This window comes from Primulina eburnea, chromosome 12, assembly GCF_022965805.1.
Source record: "Primulina eburnea isolate SZY01 chromosome 12, ASM2296580v1, whole genome shotgun sequence".
NCBI lineage: Eukaryota > Viridiplantae > Streptophyta > Magnoliopsida > Lamiales > Gesneriaceae > Primulina > Primulina eburnea.
The window spans coordinates 28,180,656-28,195,797 of NC_133112.1; the positions used below are offsets into that span (position 1 = coordinate 28,180,656).

At 33.8% G+C, this 15,142-nt stretch overlaps 2 protein-coding genes across 5 annotated transcripts; one reads left to right on the forward strand and one right to left on the reverse strand.

Moving 5' to 3' along the window:
* Positions 1-640: 640 nt before the first annotated feature.
* Positions 641-4,589, reverse strand: LOC140808470 (uncharacterized). 4 transcript variants are annotated; one of them, XR_012112899.1, is made up of 4 exons: positions 4,344-4,583; positions 1,837-3,610; positions 1,548-1,752; positions 641-1,467 (listed from the first exon to the last, which is right to left on the reverse strand). XR_012112899.1 is itself a non-coding variant. In XM_073165626.1 (4 exons), the coding sequence occupies exons 2-4, from the start codon at positions 1,964-1,966 to the stop codon at positions 1,248-1,250; spliced, it is 522 nt and encodes a 173-aa protein (XP_073021727.1). In that variant the 5' UTR covers positions 1,967-3,610; positions 4,404-4,589; the 3' UTR covers positions 641-1,247. The 4 variants fall into 4 exon arrangements, 2 of the variants coding, with proteins under 2 accessions (XP_073021727.1, XP_073021726.1); XM_073165626.1 differs by having other exon boundaries at positions 1,581-1,752; positions 4,404-4,589; XM_073165625.1 differs by having other exon boundaries at positions 4,404-4,588.
* A 6,704-nt stretch (positions 4,590-11,293) lies between these two features.
* LOC140808349 (uncharacterized) lies at positions 11,294-14,402 on the forward strand. Its single transcript, XM_073165450.1, has 6 exons — positions 11,294-11,677; positions 12,364-12,531; positions 12,783-13,044; positions 13,306-13,466; positions 13,578-13,727; positions 13,926-14,402. Exons 1-6 carry the CDS (start codon positions 11,633-11,635, stop codon positions 14,133-14,135), a joined length of 996 nt encoding a protein of 331 aa, XP_073021551.1. The 5' UTR covers positions 11,294-11,632; the 3' UTR covers positions 14,136-14,402.
* The last annotated feature ends 740 nt before the right edge of the window (positions 14,403-15,142 follow it).

A 15,142-nucleotide genomic window follows, 5' to 3' on the forward strand; every position in this document is an offset into this window, starting at 1 on the left:
AAAAACCAAAGTCTTTTAGTGATACCTTCTGGAAACAGAAGAAGGAGAAACATAGAAGATTTTATCTTCGAACTTCCATAAACAGCCATTGTCTATTGCCTACTGATCTATTGTATTTCACCGTACTCCATCGGATCGTTTTCGCACTTTTTATATTGATCTGGTGGACTTACTCTTGAACAAGATTAGCTATAATCTCTAACAGGATTCTAACACCCTTTGCAAAATCGACCGTCAAAGGAAAGAGTTTATTAACCTACCCCTCTTCTAAACTCTATATCGATCCCCAACACTATATTTTGTTGTATTCTATTTTTAATATTTATATATGTATATAATATAGAAAATGGTTATTCGGAGAAAATTTGATCAATAAAGATGAATGATAATTGTTACTACATAGTATAAAATCTATATTTACTGTTACTATTGTTATTTAAAAAACTTTAATTTAGTTTTTCTTCACAGAAAAATATTAGCAGTTTTCAACTTTGTTTAATTTTTGATCAAATCTACTAATAAGATTACAATTACGAGCAATTTGACCTCTAAATAGTTCATCAATTTTAAAGAATTGAAAAATTCAATTCACTTATATCATATAACCTTGACAAAGTATATATATATATATCAATGTTTTTATAACCGGACCGTTAATCGAACCGGTCAAGCCTTAAAAAATGGTTCAACCGGTTCAACCGGTTCCACCGAACGGTCGAACCGGATCAATAAAATTAATATTTTATTTATTTTATATAATAAATAAAATAGTAAAATATTGATTATTTATGTTTTTATAGTTTTTACTTAACTTTTAAGATGAAAATTACAACAAATATCCAAATAAACATCAATTTTCAAATTCAAAAATCCAAATTATACCTAACATGTAACCAAATAGTGATGATCAAGTTTAAGTGGCCAAGAAAACATCAAGTTTAATTATACAAAAAAGTAGCAAACATCAAGTTTCTTATACAAAAAGTATCAAACATCCAGTTTCAACTTTCAAGTTGCATCCTTTGATGACCACACCGCATCCAATTCTTGAAGTGTTCTTTCGTAGTCATTATCAACTTCATCCCCACCATCCAAAAGTTCTTCCAAGTCCAAAGAAGGTGTTTCTTGCATTTCACCAACACCTTTATCTAAATCTTTTTTAAAAAATTAAAATAATACATGTTTAGCAAACAGAAAGCAAAAATTTGTTAAAAAAAATTATTATTAAGACATAAACCAAGAAATAATTATTTTTTCAAACTATTTAACAAAAATAAAGGAAAGAAATTTACTTTCTTCTTCTTGATATTTATTGGAAAAGCTTCCTCACCATAAATTATCTCATCCAACTCATCTATGTCTAAAATAGGTGAAGAATTTTCTTCTTCTTCTTCCATAACCCAAAAATCAGTTTTATCAATGCTCTCATAATCAATAGGATCTTGACAATTCATTTGGTTATCAAGCCTACAACAACAACAATAAACAAAACAATAATTCTAAATTTCAAGAATTCAAATTGAAAGAGTAAGTAAAAAAACCATCACCTTTCTTTTAAACGCAAGTTGTAATGGACATACACAAGATCATTTAATCTTTGATGCTCCAATCTATTCCTTTTCTTTGTATGTATTCTTTCAAACACGCTCCAATTTCTTTCACATCCCGAAGAAGAAGAAGTTTGGCTCAAAATCTTAATAGCCAAATTTTGCATGTTTGGAGCACTACATCCAAACACTCTCCACCATTCATCTACAAGAAAATTTAAACTTTTAAACAATGAGTACAAAATATAAGAATTACCACAACAATAATATTTAAAATAATAATGCATACCTGGTTGCATACTCTTTGATGAATCAATAGCAAGTTGTCGAGCAAAACTTTCTAATCTATCTTGATAAATTGCTACTTCATCAATGCACTTTCTTTGAACAGATCTATCACTAATCAAGGTAGTGACCATCTCAACAAACCATCCATTATCTCCTTTTTAGTGCACATATTAAACTTGTCATATGCAAAAGCAGGGTTCAGGAGATATGCTGCTGCATGAATATCTCGTCGAAGTTGTTTGTCCCATCTTGTCTTGACAATACTTGTAAAAGGCTTGTAAAATTTCTTTTTATTCTTGAAGATATTTTTTATTGCTTTCTTTGCCCTATACATTCCGTCATAGACATAACCAATTGAAGGCCTTCGATCAGTATCTATTATACGCAACATACGTATTAGAGGAGCAGCAACACCAACTACAACTGTGCAATCACTCCAAAATCTTGTATCAAGAACAACCGCCAGAACAACACTTGCTTTTTTGTCTTTGAAGTATCGAGAATCCTTAAATGTCTTACTAGTAAAAAAAGCTTGCAAATCATGTTGATGTTCAAGGATACTCTTCAATGCAATGAATGTAGTAGCAAAACGAGTTGGCCCTGGACGTACAATCTCTGTCCATCCTTCTCTCTTTCTCAACCATGCCAACAGAAATGCATGATTGTAAACGAATTTTGTTACCAAAGAAGCCTTTTTTGTAAGATTACTAACAAGCTCCATTTTACCAATATCACCAAGAATCAAATTCAGACAATGTGCAGCACAAGGCGACCATTTGATAGAGGGATACTTATCATGAAGCAAAACACCGGCTGCTTTATAGTTGGCCCCATTATCAGTTACCAAATGAACGATATTATTTGATCCAACCCATTCCACTAACTCAACAAATAGATTACAAAGTGTGGTTGCATTTTTCACAATATCAGAAGCATCAACAGATCTCACAAATGATGTTCCCCTCTTGCAATACACTAGAAAGTTTATAAGTTGCCTATTTGACCGATCTTGCCAACCATCAGCCATTATAGTGCAACCTCTTTCTTCCCAAACACTTCGATAACCATCAACTACTAATTGAACTTCCTTTTTCATGCTTCCTAATAAGTTTGTTCGCAACTGATTATATTTCGGTGCTTTATAACCGGGACCAACAGCAGCAATAACATCCACCATTTGTTGAAAATAAACAGAATTCACAGCATTGATGGGAATACAAGTATCATAAAAAAACCTAGCAAGGCTCATATCAACATTAAGTAAAGCTTCTTTACTTACGAGCACACTTTTGATAGAACGTTGTGCACCGACAGTAGTTCTTGGTGCAAAAAAATTAGGCATCTTCTCATCTCTCTTTCTCTTTCCTTTTTGAGAATCCGCACCAAAAGAAGATTTATCTTTCCCCCTTGTTTGAGTATGTGGTGGATTCAAGATTTGTCATATGAGGACCATCAATATTATCATCTTCAAATGATATCGGAGCTATGCTTTTTTCTTCAAATGCCTTTAAAGATTGTTCCATTTGATATCTTACATCATATGGAACTTTTTTGCATGATGCAATATCTCCTTTTCTACCTGCTAAATGTTTTTTCATCCTATTGATCCTTCCACCCCTCCACACATTATTGCAATGCAAACAAGTCCAACTTCTTTTCCCATCATTACCCACATCCTCTTTAAAATGAGCCCATGCTGGATCGGTTTTGCTTCTAAACGAGGAAACAGAATTAGATGTGGAACTAGATTTTTGCCCGCCACTTGATGAATCCATCTATATTTTAAAAAATAATGAACTTTAATGCACAGTTGATGAAGTATAGTAAAAGAGGAAAAATAAACAATAAATTATGAACATATGAGTAATTCAATATAATAATTGAGAGATACATCACAAAAGGAATATAAATTTGATAAGGTAACTAAACTACACGAAAACATGAGTACAAAATTATTTTTAAAAAATGGAATCCAACAGCTATTTCACAGTGAACTCGATGGAAAATTGGGAAAAAAATATCAAAGAAATGGAAGAGCACGTAACTCCTTCGAGGAGCACTTTGGCAATGTGAAAATTAATGGTGCCTGAATTACAATAAGCAGCATAATAAAAACTCCTAGCGATGCCAAGAAAGTTTTTCTTGGTGCCACTGTCCAAATCCTTCGAGGTTTTGGTCAAAACTAATTTCACTAATTCTTGTACGTTTTATGATCCAATATATAAGAAAAGTTAACCATGTCTAAGCAATACACAGTCCTTGTCTAAACTTTTGGCACTTACACCGAAAAAAAGGCTCTTTTTTTCCCCATTATGGTAATGCACATAGCATAGTTCCAACTTTTTTCGTGGAGCCTTGCTACAAATTTTCATTTGATTCGTTAAACATAGATTTGAATTTAAATTATAAATTAATATTTGCATAAATATAAGATTTACTTCATTTATAAGAACACGTACACAGATATATGCATAAAACACAAATGATCTCAAAACTACAAAATATTACCAAAAGCAGCAATCTTGTGTGCACAGAGACTTGTAACAAAAAATAAGAATGAGGAACCACCTTCTGCTAAGCGACTAAGTTGTTCATCTGTGGAAGCCACTGCGAGGGAAAGCAACGAGTGTAATTTGTGACATGAGAGTGATTCGATTTAGGGTTTCGGATTGGAATCAAAATGGTGAAAGGGAAAATTATTTGGGAAATGTTTTAGGGCCCAGCCGCTCAGCTTTAAGGAGGCCCAAATTCATACAATGCCCATATTTAGTTTTCACAGACCCGTCCGGTTCCTAAAAACCAACCGGTTTCCGGTTTTTCCGGTTTAACCGGTTTTTAGCCGGTTTTTTTCGGTTAAACCTGTTTTCCGGGTTTTTATGTATCTCCGGACCGGTTTGGAGTCCGGTTCGCGGTTGAACCGGTCCGACCGGCCGGTCCGGTCCGGTTTTGATAACACTGATATATATATAATTTTATAATAATACTTGGACAAATCTGTTATTTCCTCTTGCTTTTCCCTTTTTCAAAAAAAAAAAACTAAAAACTGTTGTGAAAAAGTAAAAATTTATGGTAAAAAGTAAAAATCTCAAACTCTCAAAATTTACCAAACTACACACTTTATAATATTTTTCTCTCTACTCAATTGTGATTTTCTTCACAAATGAGAGATCTATTTATAGAGTTTCATTACACATAATCCAAAAATAAAATACATCATTACCTACATCATCACACACAAATTTCTAACTTTACAACTCTTATTTTCAACATTCAAATATTCAACTATTAATTTTTCAATATTTAAATATATTATTTTCAACACTCCCCCTTGTGATGATCATGGTACGATGATGTCTTCATTACGTGTTTTGTACTGCCTCGTTAAAAACCTTACTTGAAAAAACCCATTGGGATAAAAACCATAGTAAGGGAAAAAGAGTGCAGTCACGTAAACTCCCCCTGATGTTGACATGAACAATTCTTCACAAATTTCGTAGATTGTGCATCCCAATATTATATATGTGCTTTCTGAATGTTGACGTAGGAAGTGCCTTTGTGAAGAGGTCTGATGAGTTTTCACTTGATTGAATGTGACGAACATCAATACATTTATTCTTCTCAAGCTCCTTGGTGAATGCGAAGAACTTAGGAGGAATATGTTTAGTTCTGTCGCTTTTTATGTATCCTTCTTTCATTTGAGCAACACATGCAGCATTATCTTCATATAGTATCACAGGCTTCTCATCGAATGATAATCCGCACGAAATTTGGATATGTTGGGTCATTGATTTTAACCACACACATTCACGACTTGTTTCATGTAGTGCAATAATCTCGGCATGATTTGATGAAGTTGTTACGAGCGTTTGTTTCTGTGAACGCCAAGATATTGCAGTGCCTCCACGAGTAAATACATATCCAGTTTGGGAACGTGCCTTGTGTGGATCAGATAAGTATCCAGCATCAGCATAACCAATTATACTTGGATTAACATCTTTTGAATACAAAAGTCCCAAGTCTGTCGTTCCTCGTAGATAACGGAATATATGTTTAATTCCGTTCCAGTGTCTCTTTGTTGGATATGAGCTAAATCTTGCCAACAGATTCACGGCAAAAGATATATCAGGCCTTGTACAATTTGTAAGGTACATAAGGGCACCGATGACACTTAGATATGGTACTTCTGGACCAAGAATATCTTCATCATTTTCACATGGACGGAATGGATCCTTTTCTATGTTTAATGATCTAACAACCATTGAAGTACTTAAAGGATTTGCTTTATCCATATTAAAACGTTTAAGGATCTTTTCTGTATAATTTGTCTGGTGAACAAACATTCCGCATTCTTTTTGTTCAATTTGTAAACCCAGACAATACTTGGTTTTTCCAAGATCCTTCATTTCAAATTCTTCCTTCAAGTATGACACAACTTCTTGAATTTCCTTATTCGTTCCAATGATGTTTAAATCATCAACATATACAGCAATAATTACGCATCCGGATGTTGTTTTCTTAATGAAAACACAAGGGCATATTGAATTATTTACATATCCCTTTTTCATCAAGTGATCACTTAGTCGATTATACCACATTCGACCTGATTGCTTTAACCCATATAATGATCTTTGTAATTTCACAGAATAACATTCTCTGGGTTTTGAACTTTGTGCTTCAGGCATCTTAAATCCTTCAGGGATTTTCATATATATATCACTATCAAGTGATCCATATAAGTAAGCTGTAACAACATCCATAAGACACATTTCTAAATTTTCAGATACCGCCAAGCTAATAAAATACCGAAACGTAATTGCATCCATCACAGGAGAATACGTTTCTTCATAATCAATTCCAGGTCTTTGAGAAAAACCTTGTGCAACAAGTCGAGCTTTATATCTTACTATTTCATTTTTCTCATTTCGCTTTCGAATAAAAACCCATTTATATCCAACGGGTTTGACACCTTCAGGTGTAAGGACTATAGGTCCAAAAACATTACGTTTATTTAGCGAATCCAATTCAACCTGGATGGCATCTTTCCATTTTATCCAATCCTGCCGATTTTTACATTCACCAAAAAATTTTGGTTCATGATCTTCATTATCATTTATGATGTCGATTGCCACATTATAAGAAAATATATCATCAATTTCTTCTATATCTTTTCGGTTCCATATTTTTCCAGTATTAATGTAATTGATAGAGATTTCATGATTCTCGTTAGTTTGTGGTTCTGACAGAACATTTTCATCATCATGTGTTTCTTCAGGAACACCATTCTCTATTTTGTGATCATCATGTGTTTCTTCAGAAACATCATTCTTTATTTTGTGATCATCGTGTTTCTCTATGAATTTTCTTTTTCGAGGATTTTTATCCTTGGAACCGACTGGCCTTCCACGCTTCAGGCGTTTAATGACATCATGAGTATCTTCCATTTGTTTCTTTGGAATTTCAATTCGAGCAGGGGCATTTGCAGCATGTATATATGATTTAGTTACCCCTTTTGTGTCTGCAAATGCATCTGGTATTTGATTTGCTATTCTTTGCAAGTGTACAATTTGTTGTACATCTTTTTCACAGTTGTTTTGTTCTTGGATCCAGATGTAACAATGATGATACATACCATGTAATTTCCTTTTCGGTATGTTTCTGTTCTCCCCCTAACATTGGGAAGATTTCCTCACTAAAATGACAATCAGCAAAACGTGCTGTGAACACATCTCCTGTTTGAGGTTCAAGATATCGAATGATTGATGGACTATCATAACCGATATAAATTCCAACCTTTCTTGAGGTCCCATTTTCTTTCGTTGTGGTGGTGCAATAGGCACATACACCATACATCCAAAAATTCTCAGATGAGAAATGTCTGGTTCTTTACCAAATGCAAGCTGCAATGGGGAGTATTTATGATATGCACTTTGTCTGATGCGAATTAATGAAGCAGCATGTAAAATTGCATGTCCTCATATAGAAATAGGGAGCTTTGTTTTCATAATCATTGGTCTAGCAATCATTTGCAGACGTTTAATCAATGATTCAGCCAATCCATTCTGTGTATGTACATGAGCAACCGGATGCTCAACAATGATTCCCATAGACATACAATAATCATTGAAAGTCTGGGAAGTAAATTCACCAGCATTATCAAGTCTAATTTTCTTGATTGTATAATCGAGAAACTGATTCCTCAATTTTATTATTTGAGTAAGTAATCTTGCAAATGCAACATTTCGAGTTGACAATAAACATACATGTGACCATCTGCTGGAGGCATCAATCAATATCATAAAGTATCTGAATGGTCCACATGGTGGATGGATTGGTCCACAAATATCACCCTGAATACGTTCAAGAAACATTGGTGATTCAGTTTGGATTTTGACTGGTGATGGTCTTATAATAAGTTTTCCAAGAGAACATGCTTTACATTGAAACTTATTATTCTGAAAGATCTTCTGGTCTTTCAGTGGATGACCATGTGTATTTTCTATAATTCTTCGCATCATTGTTGAACCAGGATGTCCCAATCGATCATGCCAATTGGTTAATATCGAAGAATTATCAACTACCATGTTTGATTCAATGGGACTTATATGTGTATAATGCAATCCAGTAGGGAGCATTGGTAGTTTTTCAATCACATATTTCTTTCCTGATTTATATGTGATAAGACACATATATTTCTCATTCCCTTCATTCATTGTTTGAGTATCATACCCATGGGAATATATATCATTAAAACTCAACAAATTTCTTTTCGATTGTGGTGAATATAAAGCATCATTGATAAAAAATTTGTACCATTAGGTAACAAAAATTGTGCTTTACCACATCCTTTAATCAAGTCTACAGGACCTGATATTGTATTCACCGTTGTTTTTGTTGGTTTTAGTTCCAAGAAATATCTTTTATCTCGGAGGATAGTGTGCGTTGTACCACTATCGGGTATGCAAACTTCAGCTTTGCTCATAGCATTTTCCATATTTGAACTTCAAAAAAATATGCAATGAAATAAAATTACTGAAAATACATATGTAAATATAACACATATCATAATTATACAATAAAACATTATTACATGAATACATGAAAAATCAATTATTGTACATTTATATTCTACCATTAAATTGTTCATTTTCAGAGAAATCATTGAGAAAATCTGTAGCATCAAAATTGTTCATTTCTATCCCACCAACATGTTGATCATTTCCAGAGAAATCATTCATAAAATCACCAGCATCAAAATGAGTTGAATCACTCAAACGGTCACTGCGTTCAGTGAAGTTGGTCTCCTTTTCTTTCTCCTTTAATGATTCTTTATAAAGTTTACAAAGATGCTCAGGGGCTCGACAAACTTTGGACCAATGTCCTGGAGTACCACATCTGTAACAAGAACTTTCATATCTTTTTGAGTGATTCTCATTAATACTTGTATTCTCATGATGCCTTTTCTGTGGATGGTTTGGGACGCTCTTTTGAGATGAGTTATAAAAATAACTATCTCTATTATTTTCAAAACCACGGCCTCGACCACGACCACGGCCAATTCCACGTCCACGTCCACGACCTCGACCTCGACCTCGACCAAAATCTTGTCTATGAATTTGATTTTGGTTCCGAGGTTTAAATTCATTTTTACTTACAGCATTTACTTCGGGAAATGCTGTTGATCCAGTGGGTCGGGACTGATGATTTCTCATTAATAGCTCATTGTTCTTTTCCGCCACAAGAAGACAGGCGATGAGCTCAGAATATCTCGCAAATCCACGTACTCTATATTGTTGCTGAAGAGTAATATTTGATGCATGAAACGTGGAAAATGTTTTTTCAAGCATCTCAGATTCTGTGACTTCATGTCCACAAAATTTTAATTGCGAGATTATTCTATACATCGCCGAATTGTAATCACTGACTTTTTTAAAGTCTTGGAATCTCAACGTATTCCATTCATCTCGGGCGGTCGGAAGTATAACTTCCCTTATATGTTCGAATCTCTCTTTTAATCCCTTCCACAAAACCATGGGATTTTTTTCAGTCAGATATTCACATTTCAATCCATCGTCGAGATGTCGATGCAAAAATATAATGGCTCTTGCCTTTTCTTGTGACGTGCATATGCCATTTTCTTTAATGGTCTCGCTTAGACCCAATGACTCAAGATGCATTTCTACATCTAGAGTCCATGGCATATAATTTTTCCCCGTAATATCAAGAGCGATGAATTCGAGCTTTGTCAAGTTTGACATGTTGGTACTAAAAAAAATTACGATGCATTTTATTAGTTAATGAATATCGCAATACAAAGTAATGGATAAACAACGAGTACAAGCATTTGTAGAAATAAAGAAAACACACGAGGAGGATATTCTCCGATAAATACAAGACTCGTGAGTATGATAACCAAAATAATTAAAAATAACCTTGAGAAAGACATCTTCTTTTTTCTTCGAAAAATTTGATGAAAAATAATTTTTAGAGAAGAAGAGAAAGTTGGAGTGATTGTATGTGTTTGTGAGATGATATTTATAGGGCAAAAACTAGCCGTTTTGTTACCGTTTATGACCGTTGGTGTACAAAAAATAAATGTATGTATTTGTATAATTTTATGGTAATAATATGATGTATATAATATTAGACATGTTTAAATAATTATGTATATCATATCATAATATTATAATGTGTGTCATAATTTATTTTGTTTAAAAACCTTATAGGCTTTTATACTTGTCGTATCCCTTACCGGGAGTGTGGGATGTCGTCTTAACATCCTCCCAGGATTTATAACAAGTTTATGAAAAATTTATTTTTATTATTTCTAATAATAACATTATATTGTATATTAAATAAATACACAATAAATAAATAACAGTAAAATAAATATAATTACTTTTGTTACCTTTTTCTTCTGTTTGGAGCTTGGAAAAGTATGTAGGACTTTTAGAGCTTCGTGCTGATAACGTGTTGTGAAAAAGTAAAAATTTATGGTAAAAAGTAAAAATCTCAAACTCTCAAAATTTACCAAACTACACACTTTATAATATTTTTCTCTCTACTCAATTGTGATTTTCTTCACAAATGAGAGATCTATTTATAGAGTTTCATTACACATAATCCAAAAATAAAATACATCATTACCTACATCATCACACACAAATTTCTAACTTTACAACTCTTATTTTCAACATTCAAATATTCAACTATTACTTTTTCAATATTTAAATATATTATTTTCAACAAAACAACATTTTTTTCCTTTAATTTCCTCACTCTCTTTCTTCAAAGAATTTTAAAAATTTCATGGAAACTATTTGAGTTTAAAATATAAAAGATCAATATCTTTCTATGATATATATATATATATATAAATATTAATTTACCATTGATTCCTCTCCAAAAATGAATTAACATTGAATCTAAATAAATAAATATAATGAAGAAGTAAATGAGGCAAAAATTCAGAATCCCAAAGAGGCGTGGACCTCGGGGAGTCGGCGGGTCGGCTCAACTCTGGCTTTCGCCACTGATTCAATCTTTGCGATTTTTTTTGAAGGTTTAATATAATTAATAATCACGATACTTAACCAAAAAGGAACACGATTACACTTCGTAAGCGCGTGTGTGTAGTTGAGGCGGCGTTGAATTAATGAAGTAGTTAGCAAGAAAGTATTGTGTCCGAGGTGGGGTTTTGGGAGATTCCGAGTCGGAAGGGTATTGCCACGCTTTTTGGGGAAAGATCGGATTTGATCGAAAGCAAGAAATTTTCTTGGTGGGTCTTTTGGGACGTGAAGATGATGATAAGTTATCAAGGCCTTTCAAAGTTGAGGACCAAGCTGGTACGGCTTTTCCGCTGAATTTTATGTTTCTTTCCAATGTTTAGATAGATGGGCTTTGATGTATACATGGAAATTTGAATATGGGCATCCGTCGTTTTCGGTGGTGGTGGTGTGTGCGTGGGAGGATTAGTTAAAGTTCATATATTTTCACACAATTCGAATGCTTGCTAATGTGGTGTGTTATATCGTGAGAAGTTTTGGGATTTACAATATCAGACAACATATGTGAAGCAATTAATAATGGCTGTGCGATTTTGATTCGATTTCTAAAATGTTTGTAACTTTTTATTCACTTTTAACCTTTTGGAATTATGAGAAAGTATTGTTTCTAAAGTTGCATGTGGTAGGTGAGTGAGGCTGTATTGAGATGCTATCAGACCAAAAACAATTTTTTTCCTACAAAAAAGTACTTTTTAAGTTTTTTTTTTAATAGTGATGACTGAATACAGTGCTTACGAAACAATGTTCTAAAAGGTAGAAAATATGTCACAGAGACTTGTAAGTCAGTTTCTCCTTTAGAACTTTTTCCAAGAACACTAGTTTTTTCCCTCTTTGGCTTTAAACATGAAAACTGTTTCTAGTTTGTTAAAGAAAGTTACTTAATAGTTTTTTTTTTTTATAATACTGCTTGTGTTTTCAAACTGGCCGTATTTGATGTTTAGATCTATCGTGTTGATGATTACCAGATTGAGTATGAAAATGTCTTTTTAGCAAGTGATTCTGGCACACTCGAACAACTTAAGGAGATGAGCTCCAAGCGTAGAGCAATGGAGGAGTCCATCAATGAGAAAAACCTTGTTACCGCCGCTATTGCGAGGGAAATGTCTGGAGGTCTTACCTCCCGTTGTCAACAGGTAAACTACTTTCGTATCGTATATTATTGTAATTTTATGTAAGAACATGGTACTTAAGCTGCCTAATAAAATGAAATTTTTGAATTAGACCCTTATCACCTATTATAACTTTTTATTGATACTGGGGCATACACTTGATCCTAAGACCATCGAGTAGTTATAGTTGCGACGTGTGCAAAAACTATCATTGTCTAGTTGTGACTTTCCATAGTAGTATATCGCTCTAATGTTCACGAAGTTTATTGTTTCAGGACATTCAGAAGCTGGAATATTATTTGCCTCTATTGGAGAACCTCGTTCACCACATGAATTTGATAAACCAGAATCGCCGAATGATTTCTTGGATTTCAGATCTTAAAATTAGGTGGAGCAGTGTTTTCACTTCATCATCCATCTTCAACCTTTTAAGTCCAAAATTTTATCAGTTTGATAATGTCTACTTTGAGCTTGGAATGACATTATTTGTCTACGGTGCAATGCTACGTGAACAAGCTTTGGAAGTTCTACCATCAGGCAAGGTTAACTCTTCCGTTATTCTGGGATTTTAAAAGGATAATTGGTGATCTGGGGTGGAAACTGTTGGGGGGAAATCGCCATTTTAAAATAATTTATTTTAACTAATAATAACTTTTAGAAAAATAAAAAACTGCAAGTTACGGACCCCAAAATCCATCACTTAACTTCCCCTCCCTGTCGCATCTCGCAGCTATCTCCTAAACTCCTGTATACACCCTGGTGGTGTTGCTTTTCTTATTTTCTTATTTGTTGTTGTAGATCTAGTGCATTCTACTACCCTTTTCCGAAAAGCTGCTGGAGTTTACACATATTTAGCTGAAGAAGTTCTTCACCACATAGTTGGTACACAAGAAAAGCCTCCTGAAGCTACGTCTCAGGTTTCTTCTGTGATGAGTCTTATTTGCTTGGCTGAAGCGCAGGTTTGCCCAAATATAATCTTATACTCGTGTTTATTCGATCACTTAATGCTTATAAAGCTTTTGTCTTTCTCTTGTGGTGGCTATATACAATGCTCGATTGAAAATATGTAGGCTGTAACAGCGAGGAAGGCCGAAGAAAACGGCAATACTGGTGGCCTTTTAGCAAAGTTGCATTATGGCGTGACAGATCTCTTAGCTAAAGCTATGGTTATGCTGCAAATTGCCACTAAAGAATGCAAGGATATTTCGCCTTGCTTTACGGTATGTATGCACTTTTTCAAGTATAGGATGCAACTTAAATTCCCAAAAATCTTTTTAACTTGTGGTCTCAAGTCATGACTCATAAATGACAGTCGGGAAGAATCAATAAAAATTCATGTGAATTGTGACGTGGAGGGGCAATGACTAATAAATATGAAGAGTTATGCGTGATTTGTGTGGTGTTTCTGTTCTGTGCAGGATTTTGTCTTGAGTTGCAAAACTTTACATGAGTTAAAGAGTTGCAATTACCTAGCGGAAAGCCTTAAAAATGAAGGTAAGATTGGCACCGCAATAGGAGTTCTTCACAGGGCCTTGTCGAATTCACAGAAAAACCAACCGATTGAAGATTCTTGGAAACTAGTTTACAAGCTAGTATTTGATGACATGACTCAGTTGCTTCAAAAATAACAGCACGAGAACGAGTTTGTGTGGCACGAGAAAGTCCCTCATCACAGTGAACTGCCTGCTCCTCAGGCTGTGAAAATTGTTAGTCCCATCCCTTATCATCCCCAGAAATGGGAAAGAACACTTGTTTTCAAATTGTGAAGTGTGCATATTTTATCGGTACAGTATCCCTCTGTTCTCTAGGACAACCATTTTATACATATAAATCGAGGTTTCAGTATTTTTTTCTGCAGCTTTTGATGATCATTTACCGGAATGAGTTGTATTTTTTTTTTTGGTTTCTAGGGGCCAAACTTTGTGTACATATAAATCGAGGTTTCAGTATTTTTTTATGCAGCTTTTGATGATCATTTACCGGAATGAATTATATTTTTAGTTTGTTGGACTAACTTTATCAGTTTTGTTGACATTTTCTATGCCAGAATGCTCCTACATTCTGTATTTCTTGATTGTCCAAGGTTAGTTGCTTCCTGAATGTAAAATGGTTGAGATTTTTGCTTAGGATCGGAAATTACAATTCAGATGGGAGAACGAACTATTATACAAATATGATAAATAATGAAAAACTTAAATTGTATCAAGAGTTCAAGTTAATATTTCAAATAGACGGAATAAAATTGGTCATTTTAATATCAAGTGCGGAAACAACTCAAAGTACTAAGTGAATAGGATATATGTGAGTTTAACATATGAGTTCGAGTAAATGAATGAACATCATAAATGATGACAGAAAGGACAATAAGATTAATGAAAATGAAAAGAGACAATAATTTGTTTATGGAAGTTCGAATGCTAATATTTTATGTGTGAGAACCCGAAATTTCCAAAGCAAATCTTGTAAGAAATAAAACTCGAAAGCTCAAAAATTTAATCTGAACTATAAAACTCAAATGTAAACTTAAATTTTTAGCTAACATGGCTTGATGAAGTAACTCAAAGGCTCGAAGACTAGCTCAAAAGGGATCTATGTCAAAAGAAACCGCATCAAACAAAGAGTCGTCATCAGAGGA

Bases quoted from the DNA above. Each gene is read 5' to 3' on its own strand.
- LOC140808349 (XM_073165450.1), top strand. From the start codon at position 11,633: ATGATGATAAGTTATCAAGGCCTTTCAAAGTTGAGGACCAAGCTG. The intron at 12,532-12,782 runs GTAAACTACTTT...TTATTGTTTCAG, and splicing joins TTACCTCCCGTTGTCAACAG to GACATTCAGAAGCTGGAATA. The intron at 13,728-13,925 runs GTATGTATGCAC...TGTTCTGTGCAG, and splicing joins ATATTTCGCCTTGCTTTACG to GATTTTGTCTTGAGTTGCAA.
- LOC140808470 (XM_073165625.1), bottom strand. From the start codon at position 1,966: ATGGTCACTACCTTGATTAGTGATAGATCTGTTCAAAGAAAGTGCATT. The intron at 1,753-1,836 runs GTATGCATTATT...ATTTTCTTGTAG, and splicing joins ATCAAAGAGTATGCAACCAG to ATGAATGGTGGAGAGTGTTT. The intron at 1,468-1,547 runs GTGATGGTTTTT...TTGTTGTTGTAG, and splicing joins AACTTGCGTTTAAAAGAAAG to GCTTGATAACCAAATGAATT.